The sequence below is a fragment of the Acanthopagrus latus genome, chromosome 8 (genome assembly GCF_904848185.1).
Source record: "Acanthopagrus latus isolate v.2019 chromosome 8, fAcaLat1.1, whole genome shotgun sequence".
NCBI lineage: Eukaryota > Metazoa > Chordata > Actinopteri > Spariformes > Sparidae > Acanthopagrus > Acanthopagrus latus.
This window is the reverse complement of record NC_051046.1, coordinates 24,727,927-24,744,872: the sequence shown is the minus strand read 5'-3', so window position 1 is coordinate 24,744,872 and position 16,946 is coordinate 24,727,927. Positions and strand designations below refer to the sequence as shown.

The 16,946-nt window shown below is 40.1% G+C and overlaps 1 protein-coding gene across 1 annotated transcript in view; it reads left to right on the top strand.

Annotated features, from left to right (window-relative positions):
• Positions 1-16,946, top strand: part of cpne2 (copine II) — a 52,560-nt gene that overhangs the window by 14,803 nt on the left and 20,811 nt on the right. The window contains exons 3-10 of the mRNA XM_037108211.1: positions 314-493; positions 1,824-1,898; positions 2,192-2,263; positions 2,945-3,028; positions 3,247-3,336; positions 3,765-3,863; positions 6,889-6,975; positions 8,874-8,933. Of these exons, the coding sequence (XP_036964106.1) occupies positions 314-493; positions 1,824-1,898; positions 2,192-2,263; positions 2,945-3,028; positions 3,247-3,336; positions 3,765-3,863; positions 6,889-6,975; positions 8,874-8,933 (747 nt within the window). The remainder of the gene's footprint in view (positions 1-313; positions 494-1,823; positions 1,899-2,191; positions 2,264-2,944; positions 3,029-3,246; positions 3,337-3,764; positions 3,864-6,888; positions 6,976-8,873; positions 8,934-16,946) is intronic.

Genomic DNA, 16,946 nt, shown 5'->3' with positions numbered 1-16,946 from the left:
TGTATATTTATGTAGCACATTTGAAAAAAATGTATTGGCTGTGTTACCATATTGTTATAAGCTACCATATGAGCCACCAATTAAAGCTTGTGCATGCGACTCACGAGCCACACAATGAGTATCTCTGAGTTAAATGGTTCATTCTTATTCACAGTCCCTGAGCAGGTTAATGTTTAAAGTTTAAACTGAAAAAAACTGACTCTTATTTGTGATCACTGTAGAGTGTCTTTTTAGTAAATCACACTGCAGTCCACTTGAAATGCATGTAAATCATTTTTTTGTTTTAAAAGTCTCTCCTTTTTTTGTCTTTTAGCTTGGCCGCACTGAAACAGCAGTGAACAACTTGAACCCAGTGTTTGGAGTGAAGTTCCAGGTGGACTACCACTTTGAGGAGATCCAGAAGCTCCGCTTTGCCATGTTTGATGAAGACAAGTGTGCCACGCAGCTCTACGAACATGACTTCCTGGGAGAATTCATTTGCACACTGGGAGTGGTATGGAGCGATTTCTCCTTTTCTCCTTCATTTACCATTTCATAAAAGCATGAAACTTGGTACACTAGTGCAGTTTGGGACCCTGAACATTTTCAGAGATGGAGCCATCCAAAAAATGCCACATGGTGACCATTGTGGCCATTTTACCTTCTGCCATAACTGAACTATTTGTTCTGCATCATATCTCGTGGACCAAAAAAAGTGATGTCCACCCCATGTTTTGATGATGAATTGATGAATTGTTCAGGTGAAGAGGTGATGGGGAATTCTGTTAGTGTGACAAGGATGGGGTGCTGTTTAGCTCACTAGGTAGGCGGGCATCCCATGTACAGAGGCTTTGTCCTCGCTGCCGAAGTCCCGGGTTTGAGTCCCGGCAAGGGACCCTTTGCTTCGTGTCACTCCCCCACTCTCTCGTCCTGTTTCCTGTCGTTTCTTCAGCCGTTCTGTCAATAAAGCCATATAAAGGCCAAAAAAAAATATTTGTGACAAGGAGACTAAAGACACATCAGGCACGATGCTCATTAACATGTTAACACAGACCATCTAGTGACAAGATCACACCAGAACAAGGAATGTACAACATTATACGTGGTATAGTTAACGTGTTTAACCAAACTTCTCTAATAATGTCATCTGTTACATTGCACTATTCACGTTGCAGCAGGTATTATCCCATTGACAGATGGTCTGCAATTTTACCTAACCTCAGTTTGTATCTCAGCCACACACCTGGCACCTTCAAGTTGCTAAGGTCATATTTTTGTGGGGCAGTGGTAGCCTGACCCTAATCCTATCCCTAGATTGGCGGGGCTTGCCATTTGCCTATTACCACCACCGAGGTGCCCTTGAACAAGGCACCTTAACCCCAAAGCTCCAGTGGCTGTTAGATCTGACACTGAGCAGCTTTCAGGTGTGAATGGATAACTGTGTGAAAGTGATCAGGGTGTTCCTGAAAAAGAGAGCACTCATAAAATGTAAAATGGTCACATTTGTGATGGCTCAATATCTGAAAATAGATTGTGCATATGTACCAAGTTTAATGCTTTAATGGAAAAGCCGCAGATGACAAGCTATACACACACATTCCCACTTCTGGTGTAGTAAGGAAGACAAAATAACAGTCAGAGAAAAGAACAAGTTGGTGTGCAAACTACTCAAATTAAACTAGAATGAACTTCTTCTGGTGAATGGGGTTCAAACTGTATTTTAGACTGGAAGAGACCAGCACTAGATGTTCAGTGGTTCAAATATGTATTTATTTAGTTTTGTGTTTTGTCTCAGATTCTGAAACAATTCCTGTCCTGTGTGTCCCTCTTAAATTGTCCATTAGATTGTGTCTAATAAGAAACTTCACAGACCGTTGATCTTAGCCAATGGAAAGCCAGCAGGCAAAGGATCCATCATGGTAAGAATCAGTACTGCCTTTTAAAAGTACTCTTCTCTCTGTCTCTCCTCTTTACACACACACACACACACACACACACACATGCACACACGCTGTGCCATATCATCAGGTTGCAGTGGTTGGCCAAGTGGATGCACTTGCTGTTAGTATAATGTTTACTATTGTTGATGCTGACAATGACAGTGAAGATGTTACTGAGGCTGTTAGTTTTACTCATGTCTCTGGTTGTTGCTGCCCTACTTGCTGCTTTTGTCTTTTTGTAGCAGTTAATGTTGTGTTGTAATTTTTTTTAGATAACAGCTCAGGAGCTGTCTGACAACAGAATCATCACTTTGACCTTGAGTGGGCGAAAACTGGATAAGAAGGTAGGCAGTTAGACCCACACACACACACACACACACACACACACACACACACATGCATACACACACACACACGCATACACACAAGTATACAAACACAGAGACACACACATTCTGGATTCAAATGCAAGCTTGCACGCTCAAAATGCATTAGAGCATCACATACTGCTTCATGACACACAAGCAATGCCCACACAGACAATATTTAAAGTGTCTGTTTTCACACTGTTCACCTTTGTCCACCAACTAATAGGCTGCCTCGAACACCAATAGTTAGAAATGAAAATCATCCCAGATTTATGATTTTTATGACCAATGCTTTGCTGTATCAGCTGCTATCTTCTTCAAGGAGAGAATGAAGCGGGGTCAGAAACAGCACAGCTTGAATTGTGATTTGAACTAATGCTGACGTGTGCCTGCTGCGCACCCTCTGGTTAAACAACCGTGAAACATCCAAAGCACAGTGACTGTGGGAGCTCAGGGTATCTTTTAATATATGTGTTAAATAAACAAACTAAAGACCTCCGATGCAATGCGATGTGTCTTTTCTTGGTCACTGCAATTTAATTTAAGTTTGGTAAAGTGATACACCTTTTGCAGTTTGTTGGAGAAGAGGGGGAATGAAAATAAAATAAGTTCCATCCTCGAAGGTCTTTAGAACAAGCTGTCTCTTGTTGTGTGCAGGACTTTTTTGGGAAGTCAGACCCATACCTGGAGTTTCACAAACAGGGTGAAGACGGCAAATGGATGCTGGTGCACAGGACAGAGGTGAGTCATCGGCAGGGATTAAAAGCACCTTCAACTAACTGTCATTATCATCAACCATGAGCTGTCATCAGCAGCAGCACCAGGTCATACGGTGTAAATTTAACAGTAAGTGTAGCCTGGATGAAACCGATTACAGCCCCAAGTGTAGATAATTCTACTGTAGCCACAACTGGATTATATATCTGCTACTGTGCCTATTTCTGTGTCTGTGACTTCAGGTCATAAAGAACACTCTGGATCCATCGTGGAAATCCTTCACTGTGCCACTGATTTCTCTCTGCAATGGAGATGTGGACAGAAACATCAAGGTCAGTGCTAAGAGTTTCAGAAGTTTCACATATGGTATGTTATTTGAATTTGGACATTATTTAGTGTTAGCAGTAGACAGATTGATATTGGAAAGAGGGCAAGTTTGTGCTCTGGATAGCATTGCATCAAAGTCATTTCGTCACATTTTTTCAATGCTGTGCAGTAATCAGAAAGCGTGGTCGCGCAACACTGTGTTCCAAGTCCAAAAATTGTGACCGTTGATAAAAAAATGAAAAAGAAAACTGTTTTTTGTAAAAGATTACAGTCATTTAGTCATTTGAATCTGAAAATTATCATATGTGCATGTGTGACAAGTAAAGAGAAACGAGGACAGCTGGTTGTTTGAGTCTCAAAACAGAAACTACACATGCTAACCATGTCATGGAAAAGATCATGTTATAATGGGACATTTTCCACACAATGACAGGTCCTGTGTTACGACTATGATAACGATGGAGGCCACGACTTCATAGGAGAGTTTCAGACCACAGTTACCAAGATGAGTGAAGCCCAGAACTCAGTGGAGGTAAAACATATTTAATGTTAGTGTTATGAAGTATGTGTTTGTCAGTTCAATTGAAAGTTGTGATTGTAATGTGAGGCTCTGTACTATCACTGTTCTTTCATTTAGTTAGGTATAAGTACAGTTTAAAGGTTAACATTAACCCCAGTTCTTTGAAAACCCAGTAGGATACCTCTCTCAAGACTCCTAAATCCTGTTTTAAAGGAAAGCTCACAAAACAGTTCCCAGAAGGCTTAGCTTTACTATGACGCACTTAACAAACTTAGCATTAGTATGTACACTTACATGCAAGATGTACAGATGGACTTATTACTACTGGACACAGCCTTGGAGACAGAGCCCCATTCATTCCTATGGAAGCTGGCTTCAGAGCCTGGCGCTCCTCCTGGGGCCCTGGATTTACACGTTAGCAGGCTAACATTCTAAATGTTACATCAGCTAGGGTCAGCATGGTAACATGCTAACACAACCAAGATATCTCTTGGCTGCATCTTACAGGATAAACACTGCTCTTTTGCTGTCTGCTCTGTGATTTAAAATCAGCCCAACATAGTGGTTTGCTTGGAAACTTTGTCTTATATTAGAAAAATAGTTCACCGAAATGTGAATCAAGCCATGCAGTTGATAAATCTGTAAGAATGTTTACTTGAAAGCAGTTAGTTTTAAAAGTTTCTCAAGAGTTTCCAGAGGCTGCAAGTTGTGCTGGATGTCCCTGATTTGCATAAAGTAGCCTGAGTGTCAATATTATGCAAACGTGCAGTAAGCAACGACATGCTTGAAGCAGCCGCCAGAATTCATTGCTTGCCGGCTGACACCGTAACTGTGACACATCCTATAAATCATTTGCACCACCACCAAGCCACACGTTTGGTATATTAAGGGGCCATCCACGTGGAAACGCTTCTGTGTGTAAATGCACATGTTTTGCATTGTTTTGGCCAACCGTCCACATGGATCCTGTAAACACAGCCCCTGTAAATGCACTTTTTAAAAACCTGGTCTCAGGGTGGAAAAATCCGAAAACACCGCCCTAGCGTTCTCGCGTGGACAGCGAATCTGCATACTTTGCGTATCGATGATCGCCCCACCCCTCAGCCTCTAGCCTTCGACCTCTTAACCCCGCGATGTCTCACAACAATAACAACAACGGCGTACTACTGCTTGTGTTCGTGATCTAAAAGAGCCTATCAGGGTTACTAGGGCAAAATATTATGCCGCTATGCCACTACGCTGAGCAAAAAAGGATTATGGACAAACAACTAGCCATTTTTGTCTTCTTGTTGTGTTCGGTTTCTCCTACTGTCTGTTTGTATACATTGCGCAAGCTTTTTGTGCATGTTCCATCTCTTTTTCTCCATTTTTGGTGAATTTCAAGCACCACCTATAGGCCTGGAATATGAACTACAGCGTGTTGAGTTGTTTTCAGTGGATCAGTTTGAACTCAAATATTCTTGAAAGGATGCTAAGGGGAAAAAAAGATTGTTTTGGTGCGTGTGGACATGGCCTAAGGTTATTGCAGTTTTTCATATCCACCCAACCTTCTTCTGTCTTGGTGTGTAATGAGCTGCTTGTGTGGTTACAGACTTCAGTTATTCCATCCGCCAGTTCCAGCCAATTCTTAGCTGAATATTAGCTAGAACTTTGTATGTCAATTGATTAAAAATGTTTTGGCGTAACACGTTTGTTTATATTATGCAACAGACATAAAAGATAAATGTGAGACAGAGAGGAAAGTTGAAGAGTGACAGTCGTGACCTGGATTTAAACCATTACATCATTCAGTTGCATGTGCTCTTCAGCTGCTAAATCATTTTCAAACAGAAGGTTACTGGTTTGATTTTAAACTTGAAACCATTTGTTTTTAAAATCTAGCAGCATTTATCTGATCGTGCACAAAATGAGTGAAAATCTGCTCTGTAATCAGCCATTGGACAAGAGTTCTGTTTTATCTTTTTTGCTACTCTGAATTGCCAACAACTCTGCCCCGCACTGGCTAATTTGCAGTTTAAATGCATTCATTCGCATCTATCAACAATGAAGCTAGAACAATCATGCACAGATTTGCATTGCTGCGATTTTCACACATTGTGGCCACTGAGGACTGGTTGGGTCTTAAGTCTGAGCTGATAACGACTAAATACTACTGAGATTTATTCTTTTCACTTTTTCATTTCTTGCCTGCCAAAGATGTGAAGATGCATCAGAACACTGTTCATTCATTAGTAGCTCTGTGTGTGTGTTAGCATGTGCATCTACGTGTGAGCAAATGTGCATGCTTTCATTTGTGAAACTGACTGTGTGCATGTGCCAAAGCAGCCTCATGACTTGTTCTCCCACTGAGTCCCTTAATGTGTGGTAATGTTGTGTGGGGGAAACACAAAATAACAAGCGAGGAAAAGACAGGCAGGACGGAGAGATGGGGGATGGAGGGAGAGAGACAGAGAGAGAGAGAGAGTGACTGTGAAAAGAAAGATGAGAACATGAGAGGTGCTTTTGAGATGTAAAACAGCCTTTAGCTGAGCCAGAGTAACACGACAAGGCGTTTAGAGCTACCTGTCATATGAATCACCAGCTGACTTAAGGCATGTGAGTCTGTTTAGGTGTGTGTGTGTGTGTGTGTGTGTGTGTGTGTGTGTGTGTGTGTGTGTGTGTGTGTGTGTGTGTGTGTGTGTGTGTGTGTGAAGTCTCTCTTGATCAAACACATTCTGTCTAATGTGTGTTGGTGAGACTTAAGAAATGAATTGTTTTTAAGTATTTTTGTGAGGTCCCATATCAACTGTGTACCACTTCCAATAATATAGTTAACAATTAACTGTACTTTCTGTAGGCGGTGTGTGGAAGACATGCAGATCCAAGTCACAGTCTCTCAGTCGTCTTTTCAATTCCCCCCTGCTCAACGCTCACTCTTTCCAACTCTGATGTTATCTCTACTTTACTCATTATATTACCCTGCTTTCCACTTTTCTCTCAGTGTACCTTCTTCTGATATTAATGCTTGTCGTCTTTTCATTTCTGATTTTCTGCACAGGTGGAGTTTGACTGCATAAACCCCAAGAAACAGAAGAAAAAGAAGAATTACAAAAACTCTGGAATTATTATTGTGAAGTCATGTAAGGTAAGGATGGATGGATGGATCGTAGTGAGCAAGCTTTGGTCGTGTCATTTTCCAGTGAAATCCTTGTTTTCTCCACTACCTTTATCTTTGGTGGCATCAAAATTGTGGCTGATGGTATCACTGTTTTTGGCTTTTTTTTTTTTTTTTTAGATAATGATAATGGTTAAACATTTAACTGCTACAGAATCCTCAGTTAAGGTATTAGGGTAATCTGTTTTTTTCACTGGCTCTTGATTTAGGTTTTAAAATAACACTGAAAGTTCTTTCCTCTCATAGATTTCAGAATGAACCAGTTTTCATCATGTCCTGCTGTATGCAAACAATACCTCATGCATAAATCTTGAAGTTGCATTAAATCACTCATGCAGAAGTTTCCAAAACACACTTTCAGAAACATAGACCTGATGTTATCTCATTATGTTGCTTTGGCTAACATTTTAAAAATGAAAATGCTAACTGACAAAGGCTGTCTGCATTCTTTTTTTTAAAGTAATGATTACAGTCTTAAATTTAATTGACTTAATTCAAGAGGCATATAGCTGCACAGAGAAACGGAGTTGGGATATAATTATCTGTGAGCTCAGCCTGCAGGGCAATTTTTTTGGTCCAGTTTGGTTTGCAGTTAACATTTATTTATAACTGGTGATTGTTGTCTAAAATCTTTGGATATTTGTTTTGTCTGTAATATGTTTTAAAACTGTGAAAGATGTCTTTCTCACTGTCTCAAAACTAGAACTAAAGGTGACGTTTTCAAATCTCTTGTTTTGTTTGAGCAACAGTCAGAGATATTCAGCAGCAAATCCTCACATTTATGAGCTGGAAGCAGCAAATTCTTGGTGCTTCTGCTTGAAAAAAAAAATGTAATGGCTATCTGAATTTTCAAAATAGTTGCGGATTAATTTCCTGTTAATTGATAATAAATCTTTGTCGTCTGTTTAAGGTGAATTTTCCATTTCAAATATCGATATAATGACTTACAGTCATTAAAATTCTGAGCTAATGGAACACAAATAACTAACAGAATCTATATATTAACAAATCATTCAGTCCATCCTCTCGTCTTGTCACCACAGAATGACCCATCTTGCACTCGACTCAACAAAACATTTGATTAAACCATTGTGGTTTTGATCAGCTGACACAGTTCGTACTGGGCGTTCGTAACTCCCTCTGAAGAGCTAATTAGCGCGGCAGCTTTGAGACCCACAGAGGACACATTAAGCTGGAACACTGAGTCTTTACATGTCTATTGGAATGACATTAAAGCTGTGTGCATATGATGACAAGCTTTCATAATTGATTCTTTCCCTTCTTCCTCTTTTCATGCACACAGTCATGGACTAGCCTTTGTACTGACTTGTGCACATACACTCACACACACACACACACACACACACACACACACACACACACACACACACACACACACACACATATCCAGCACATGCACAAAACTGTTAATACAGTCATTATATTTGTTGGCTGCCAGCGGGGATTAGACTAATGACAGCAAAATCCATGCTAAATATTCATTGTAATTGGAGTGGAAATGGTGTTCAAACATGCTAATAATTGCTTCTCCATTGGTGGCACCTTGAGTCAGAGGAACATGGGCTGTTTTGTCAAAACTTTAGTGTTCTGCTTATGAGTTAATTATTTATTTTTACAGTGTGCTGTGCTTACATAGGTTGATTGCTACACTGACTGTAGTGTAAGAATTAGCAAAACAAGAAATGCTTCAGAACAGACACTTGACCTTAAATAAAAACATAACAGCCTGTGTTTTTATCTGATGTAAATCAGTGATTTAACTGATATGACTCTCCTCTTTTCTTGCTGGTTCTAATTATTTTTCTGAACTGTTTGCTGATGTTGTCATCTGATTTTTAATTCTTTAGATTACAAGAGACTACACTTTTCTGGATTACATATTGGGAGGATGCCAGCTCATGTTTACAGTGAGTACAATATTAGCCTGTTTCTCTGCCTCTGCAATGATGTGATAATGAGATACATGTCTCTGCATGTGTTTACTCTTGAAAAAAGATGGAAAACATTCATATTCTCTATTGTCATCCTCTGGGGCTACAGCTGGATTGCGATCATTTACATAGAGAAAGAAAAAGTGTGAGGGACAGGGACAAGGTGCTGAGACACGGGGGGGAGTAATGGGGTTTTGTCAGACATTGAAATGTCGGTACTTTTGTTGAATTGTGAAAAGAGGAGCACAAAAAGAAAGCAGGAAAAGAATCGAATACCAGATTTGATGTTTTAAAATGGGTGTAAGACACAGAAAGAGAAAAAGGTAAAGAAAGAGAAAGGGAGATTGTACCAGAGGGCGGTAGCGATACAGAGAAATATCAAAGTCTATTTTTGTCTCTTGTTTGGAGAAACTCTTGTGCGCCACTGGTGATGTCACACCTTTGTGTGTAACTGAGAATGAGTCCTGTTTTATAATAGCCCATCTCACGGACACACTCTCTCACACATTGAGATGTTTTTATTATCATCCGGGCTGTTTTGTCCAACAAATATAGCTGCCCTGCTGATGATTCTCAGGGCAGTTCAGACTGACTCACTGCAAAACACACACACACACACACACAGTTACACAATTTCTGAAACCAAATGCACACTTACAAAAATGCAAAGACACACATATGGTGCATATACAATGAGTGAGGACACACTCACTTTGTTGCAGCTGTACATAGGCACGTACACATTGCTACTTTTTTCTTACTTCTGTATCTCTCCAACAATTTCCCAGCTTTGTGAGCCAGAACTGGGCTCCAGATGTAGCACAGTACAGATAATGTAGTTTGTAACATGCTTGAATTTGTAGCATTTCCCTAAAAGTGTGCGCTGAGATTAGACACCTGGGCACCATCTTATAGTGACATTTTTGTCATTGCATTTGTGCTCTCAGAATGTATTGAATCCATGAGTTGTTCTAATGTTTAGTAAAACAAGTTACTTAATACTTAAGTGACAGAACTGACAGAATACTGGGTGACAGAACTATTGGGTGTGTGCTTCGGGTCAGCATGTACCATCACGGTCATGACATTGTGCTTGCAGATAAGAGGATGTCTGTGGACCCTTGCATCTGTGTGGGTGCAGAAGCATAATGTTATCTCACTGTGATATGGTGAACAGCACTGAATTCTGACTGTACTGTCAGTCACTTGGACCAAGTTAACAATACAAAACTGTAACTGAGCTGATCTGAACTCAAATATATTCAGCACAGAGACACAGGAATGTCCCCTCGATCATATCACAATACTATAACATCATGTTAACGCTGCACCATAGTCACTGAATGATCAGCGGATTCAAAAAAGCCAAAGGAAAAAAATGTCTTAAATTTCAAAATGTATTCAGCGTGTTGTAATCATTTGAACCTTTGATTTTGGTTGAACAACATTTCAGACTACAGCACACATTTCTTCTGGTGATCTTTAAAGTTAATAATTGTTTCCATTGTCTTTGGAAAAAATAAATGGTGCCTCACTGCTGTACTGAAAACAACTTTACATAAGTGTCCTTTGTAGCATCTTGCACGTTGCACCTGAACCCTTCTTGATCTTGTTGAAGAAGGTAGAAGCTGTGATTGTGGGTCATATATTTCTAGCTCAAGGTCTTGGTCAAGCACCAGAGAGTTGTTGTGCTGAGGTGACTTTACTTGTTCTGGCGCAGACATGCTGCCAGCGTCACAGGATGTTCTGTACATCTCCTGGGGGGAGATAGCCGCTATTCTGTTAAATTCAGGGCATTGTTAAGGAGCACACACACACACACACACACACACACACAAAGATGATGACAGTATTCACCGTCACTTGTTTTTTTCACCCATCTTATTGTTAGGAACTAGGCTTTAAAGCAAAGAGCATGGTAGTGTTGCCATAGTGACGCATTGTGCTGTTGATGACAATGTTTGCACCACAATGAATGAATGAGGGAGAGAAAAAACTACAGTAGTGTGAAAATGAGCATTAAAGAAGAGTCTATCAATGCATTTTCTTATCAGTAAAGAAGATGGAATCCTCATCATGCATCGTCTGTTCAAAGTAGTATTGCTTTACGTGTTGACAATACATTTACAGCTAAGCAAGAAAATTTGATGTTTATTCTTTTATCAGTTGTTTGACTTGACTATTTTGAAAATGAAAGTTATTTTTGACAATCCAGATGAGTGATGTAAACAAACAAAAACATCTGACCAATCCAACAGTGATCATCCAATTACAGTTTAGCAGCAGGCAGGTCAGTCAAGCTTTGGATCCACAATTTGGAGCAGTGCACATGGTACATCCTGAAAGCGTTTTCCCTTCTAACAAGTCACAATTTATTTCAAATGTTAATGTGGAACACTGTCACAGTGTGCTAGATGTCACTCAAAGTAATACAGAGTCATCATCTAAATCTCGAGCATCACAGAGCGTTATTGTATTTGTTAATTTTCACCAATCTCATAGTGTCATTTTCAGCTGCAGGAGGCAGCTGTTTTTACAGAAAAAGCTCTAAAAACAACTGTGGGCTACTTACTCAGTGACAATGGAGCTAAATGAGAGCGAATATATATAATATGGACTTGCTTTTAAAAGCAAAAATATATCAACAGTTATGTCAACACAAATTGTTTCCGTGGCTCCCAAGTGGCCAATAAATCAGTTATTGTTAGATTTTAAGTGAAAACAAACTGTTTGTCAAATAGGAACATAAGTAGCCAAACAGGTAACATTTTGATGTAACATTTTTCCTTGTCAATCTTAGAATGGGACTAACAACCTCACCAATAAACAAGTACAACATAGTCTTTTATTTCCATATGTTGTACATTAATTTGTAACTGATGAAGATGACCCCTCTTTCTTGTTTTAAAGTGAGTCACCAGGTAAGCTTAAAAAGCCACCTTCTACGAGCAGTGTCTTGGAGCTCATGTTAGCCTATCTAGCTAGTCAGCTACAGCTGAAGAGTTCTGCTTGTGACAGATCTTATTTTCACTCGGCAAAATTTATATTTTCTGTCTAGAAATGAGAAGCTTCTTTTGTCAATTTGAAGACACTGACCAGTTTTAAATGCTGCAAGATTTTTGAGAGATATGCTCCATTATTATTGTAAACTGTATGTACTGTGCTAAAATGTAAAGCTTGACAGGCATAGTAAGACTGATCAATGTGGGCAGGGTTTAGCACAGTTAATTGCACCCAAATGTAGATCTAGATAGGACACATTATCAGTCAGCTGCAATTTAGCTCCCACTTCATCGCTGAATAGCTGATGTAGCACTTAATTCCTCTCGTCTATGCTCTGGTCAGCTCTTGATGACTAGTTAAAACCAGAGTGGAGAGCTTTCACTTGTGCAGTGGTGATAGGATTAGTTTACGGGCATTAGGACACTTTACATCCAGCCAGCTCTCTTTTGGATGATGAGGTGAATGAGAAACACTCCCCCCTCATCATTAGCCAGCATTGGAGTGCCTTAGAAAAAGGCTGGACAGAGTTGGGCAGCTCTCAGCTGTGGAAATACTTCTGAGTGTACTTCTTAGTTTGAATGTGGATATTGCTGAAACATCCAACATACAGTGTTAATAGAAAGATCACAATTTGTAGAATTTGTAGGAACATGGGTGCTTTGATTGGTTATTGATTGATCGATTTCCTCTCTCAACGCCTTGGTTGCTTGTTTTATAATGAGCAGAATTTCACTGAACACTTGCCTGTTCTCATGGGGGTGAGATGAGCAAATTTACGGCGGAATGGGAACTCTTAAATCCTCGCCGCTCCCTCCTAATCTTTTGCCTTTTGTCACAGACCTGCAGCTCTGTCACTGATGCACACACACACACACACCTAATACTGTCTTAACACAGATACTTCCTCTCAACAGCTTACAAACTCATTTACATACACACATGTGAGCACAAACATATGATATCCTCGTCACACGATTTACATACAAACTCCCAAACCATGGCCGTGACACACACGCACCAGCATACACAAATCCACACACAGTATCTTCTCCATACAGACGTTTTGTTGCACATATCTCAGCACTCGGAGCATCACTTATGCTGTAGGTATGCAGCCGCACATTCAGTATCTTAAAAAACACACCTTCCCTTCTTACGCACTCTGAATGAGTTAGACATGCATAAGCACATATAATCTCACACTCAATCAACGATGACATCTTCTCCTCACATATACACTGCCACTTATGCGTGCAGTTTTTGCACACACACGCACAAACACACATGCGCACACACACGCGCACACGTGTACACACACACACACACACACACACACACATACATACACATGCAGTATGAGCTGTTCTGCAGTGTTCAATCAGACTTAGTACTGCTCTAATCCTAATCTCCGGGAAGGGAAAGTCCACCAGGCAGTGTGAGCTAGAGGCAAGAGCAGCGTTTCTCTGTTACACACTCTGACACAAAAAGACAGCCCACTACTGCTGATGTACTGTTTGTGAAAGACTCAATTCAGCTGAATTACGCTGTTATTCATATGTGATGTTTGATATCATTCAAAGCTTTGTACTACTCGTGTCCCTGTGGATTCAAGGAGAAAACAAACTTTACATGAGTCAGAGCTGAGACAAGCATCTTGTATCATGTACATCACTGTTTTTTAGTTCCTGCCTGCTCCTCACTGAAGTGTGCAATGCTGTTAAATGTCATCAGGTCTCAGGGCTTTATCATGTTACTCAGTGAAGTGAGGCCATGTGACACTCGCAAAATATTAAATCCTGTTTCCTCTTCCCAATCCTGATGGCTGATGGTACATTTCTGTACACTATTTTTTTTTTATTTTCGGTCTTTGCGAGAGTAAAACTGTTACTCATGCAATGTTATCACAACATATTTATCATCACATCAATGATGATTATAACTGAATACATCCGCTGTAGATTCTCCAGTTAATATTCAGAGCCTAAAAAAGATTCTTACAGGGGCACTCTGTTGATTTTATACATGGGGGTCAATGTACTCTTCAAGGTTAGTGTTACTAAGCTTGTAAAAACTATTGTATAATGTCTTTTATAGTTCTGGGGAAGATTTCCAGAGTTTTAAAAAACAGCCCTCATGATCTCATAATGATTGAGATTATCTTTGTTTGAGACTCAAATTGAATTACAAAGCTGTAGGTGTAGGGCTTGAAAGATATGGGCATTTCGTGGGTGGGGGAAAAAAAATCTCATTGAGTTGCACCATTTTTTAAACTGTCGCTTGTGTGGGTTGGATTTTCACTCACAAATTAATTGCAGTCACTCCTACATCGTCTTTTTTCATCAGTGCCATGAGCCACTGTCAATAAAACTAATTTTCTCCACATTTTTTTTTACCATGTAAGAGAGGATTTATTATTTCTGAGCCACTGCAAGGTGTTTATGACTATTGTGGTGTTAGCCTGGTCCTGTCATATTACTATGACTAAAGCAACTATGAGCTGACCACCAACAGATGCTTGGAATTACTGAATTGTAATGGTTTTGTTTTAAAAACAGACACAGGCTGTTATGTGTTGGATAAAAGTTGTTATGAGGGAAACGGCACACAAAACTACACTACAACAAATATCAGCCAAAAACAGCCGTTCCTGTAGTAAAAGTCTGGCAGTGAACAGCAGCTCCTGGTTATCTCTGGGAACACCTCAGAGGGAGACAGAGAATAACTCCAGGAGATGTTCGCACACACTCATCCATCCAACTTCCCCTCCATCCATCTCTCTGGCTGTGTAACTGCAAATGAGTCTGAGAGGTCCTGGCGTGAGAATTGGCTGATCCTCAATAAGGCACAGCTGAGAAAACTCCAATGTGAATGTCACTGTCTCAGTGATTTGACAGTAATTTGGCGGTAGTGGAATCCCTCTAATTTAATGCAGCCACAGACGTTTTCTGCCACATTACTGCTCTGAAATATAAAGTAATGAGATGCAGCTCTGTCGCCTCCTATTCATTCTAGTACTGTGCACTCGCTTGTTGAAACTATGTTTTTGTCATATTGTGTTTTGTCTACCCATGTGTTAAAAATTACTGATAGCTTTGTGCGAAAAATAATAGAATCTTGTCTTCCACTGGCATCAAATTTGCTGCCATTAAGCTCAAAATGTCACTAGAGAGGGCACTGGAGGAGAAATGGGGTAATAGTTTTTTGGATGACCTCGTGCAATCAACCCGTCAGTTTGGGTGTACATATTTTTAGGGTCCTAGTAAGATAATATGGAGGTATATCAGAGCTGAAAAATGAACATCAGTGATTTAAACGGCAAGAGAAAATGCAAAATACACTTTCCTACATTTCTAGTTGCACGTAGTCCAAGCATGCACACAGTTAGTTGTTATGGATCGAGAGGAAATGGACAAAAACATGTTTGCCAAATTAGATTTATTTTATTTGGTTTTTGAAAGTGTCCAAAGTAAAGAGCTCCACATTAACATTTTAAATGGATGGAGATTATGCTTTCTCTCTGAATGCAGCTCCAGACAGCAGTCAGCATAGTCAAAGTCACATATATATCTGTATCTATATCTGTATCTATATCTATGGCAAATCTGTATATGCGGTGCTTGCTCTGTAAACTGAGCCAAATTGGGCATAATCCCATTTATTAATCCCTTAATTTTAAGGTAAGAGCTCTCTATGCTGAAGGTGAACAGCTCCAGATCAGAGCGGAATCCAATGTGACCTCAGGTGTTTATTCCTCCAGAATGTCTTTGCACCTGACTCTCTCATCCAGCAGCTGAGCAGAGGCCTCACACCCCCTGCAGCATCATGTCATCCCCACACACGTCCTTGCAATGACTTTGTATGTTATCTTCATATACAAACGCTCCTTAGGAATACAGCCAATCACCATAGAGCCACAATTTACTCAAACTTGATTTTGCATTGCATTGCATTGCATTTGTATTCCCTTTAGTATAGGTATGCCAAGTGCTTTTCAGCATGATAGCCACCCATGCACATCAACACATATACACAGGTGTTAATGTTCACAGGCCATGAACAACAGCAGATGTAGATCTGAAAAAAGGTCCTAAGGCAGTTATCACTTATTACTGAGGTAAAGGCAAAACATCAATGCCATTTTCAGTAGATCAAATTGTCAAAAAATAAAAATCAAAACTGTCATTCCAGTGAGTAGTTCAAGAAGACTTCAACTTCTTCTCAACTAGAGCAGGGATGCCCAGGCCTGCTTTCTGAATCCAAGGCTAGGAGTGCTGTTTGAAGCTGAGAGCCTGTTGGCTGGGGAGTGAAAGTGGTTGGTGTAATAGCTTCAGAGGGGACATAGTCACAGCTATGGCACGAAGCATCTTGATAGGAAAGATGTGGCAGTTTGGAGTACTCTTCACGGACGGTGGGTTGTGTGCTTAAGAAGGCTTTGTCCTTAGTAGTCCTACAGGGAGAGTTTTGGGGTTTACTGTCAGGTCACACAAAAGGGAGATGGAATTTTGGAGACACAATATTACTTTGTCTTATGCTGTGGCCACCATTGGTTGTAGCAAAATGATATGAAGAAGCTCTGTCAGCGTTGCTTCTGATTCATCAAAATAGCTCCCTGCTTATTCTGCTGTTCTGCTGCACTGGCAAGAAAGTTTGCAGTTACGTTAGTTAGTTAGTAAGGAAGACACTGTGCATATCAATCTTGCATGTTGTGCTCACTTATACTGCAAGTTTTAATCAGACTCTCTGCACGACCAAAACATTTTATGCTCACACAGCAGGGATCAAATGACCTTTAACAATGTGGCTGCTTACTGACTATTGACATAGCATGCCCAGGTTTTATTGTACACAGACTTTCCATTGAATGCCAATGAAGTTTGTTCAAACAAGATTAACACCGTCCTCAAACTGCACAACAAATGACAACCAATATGTCAGAATTTGGCCTGAATCTAAAAATAGCCCAAGGTTGGTTTGGACTTAAAACAC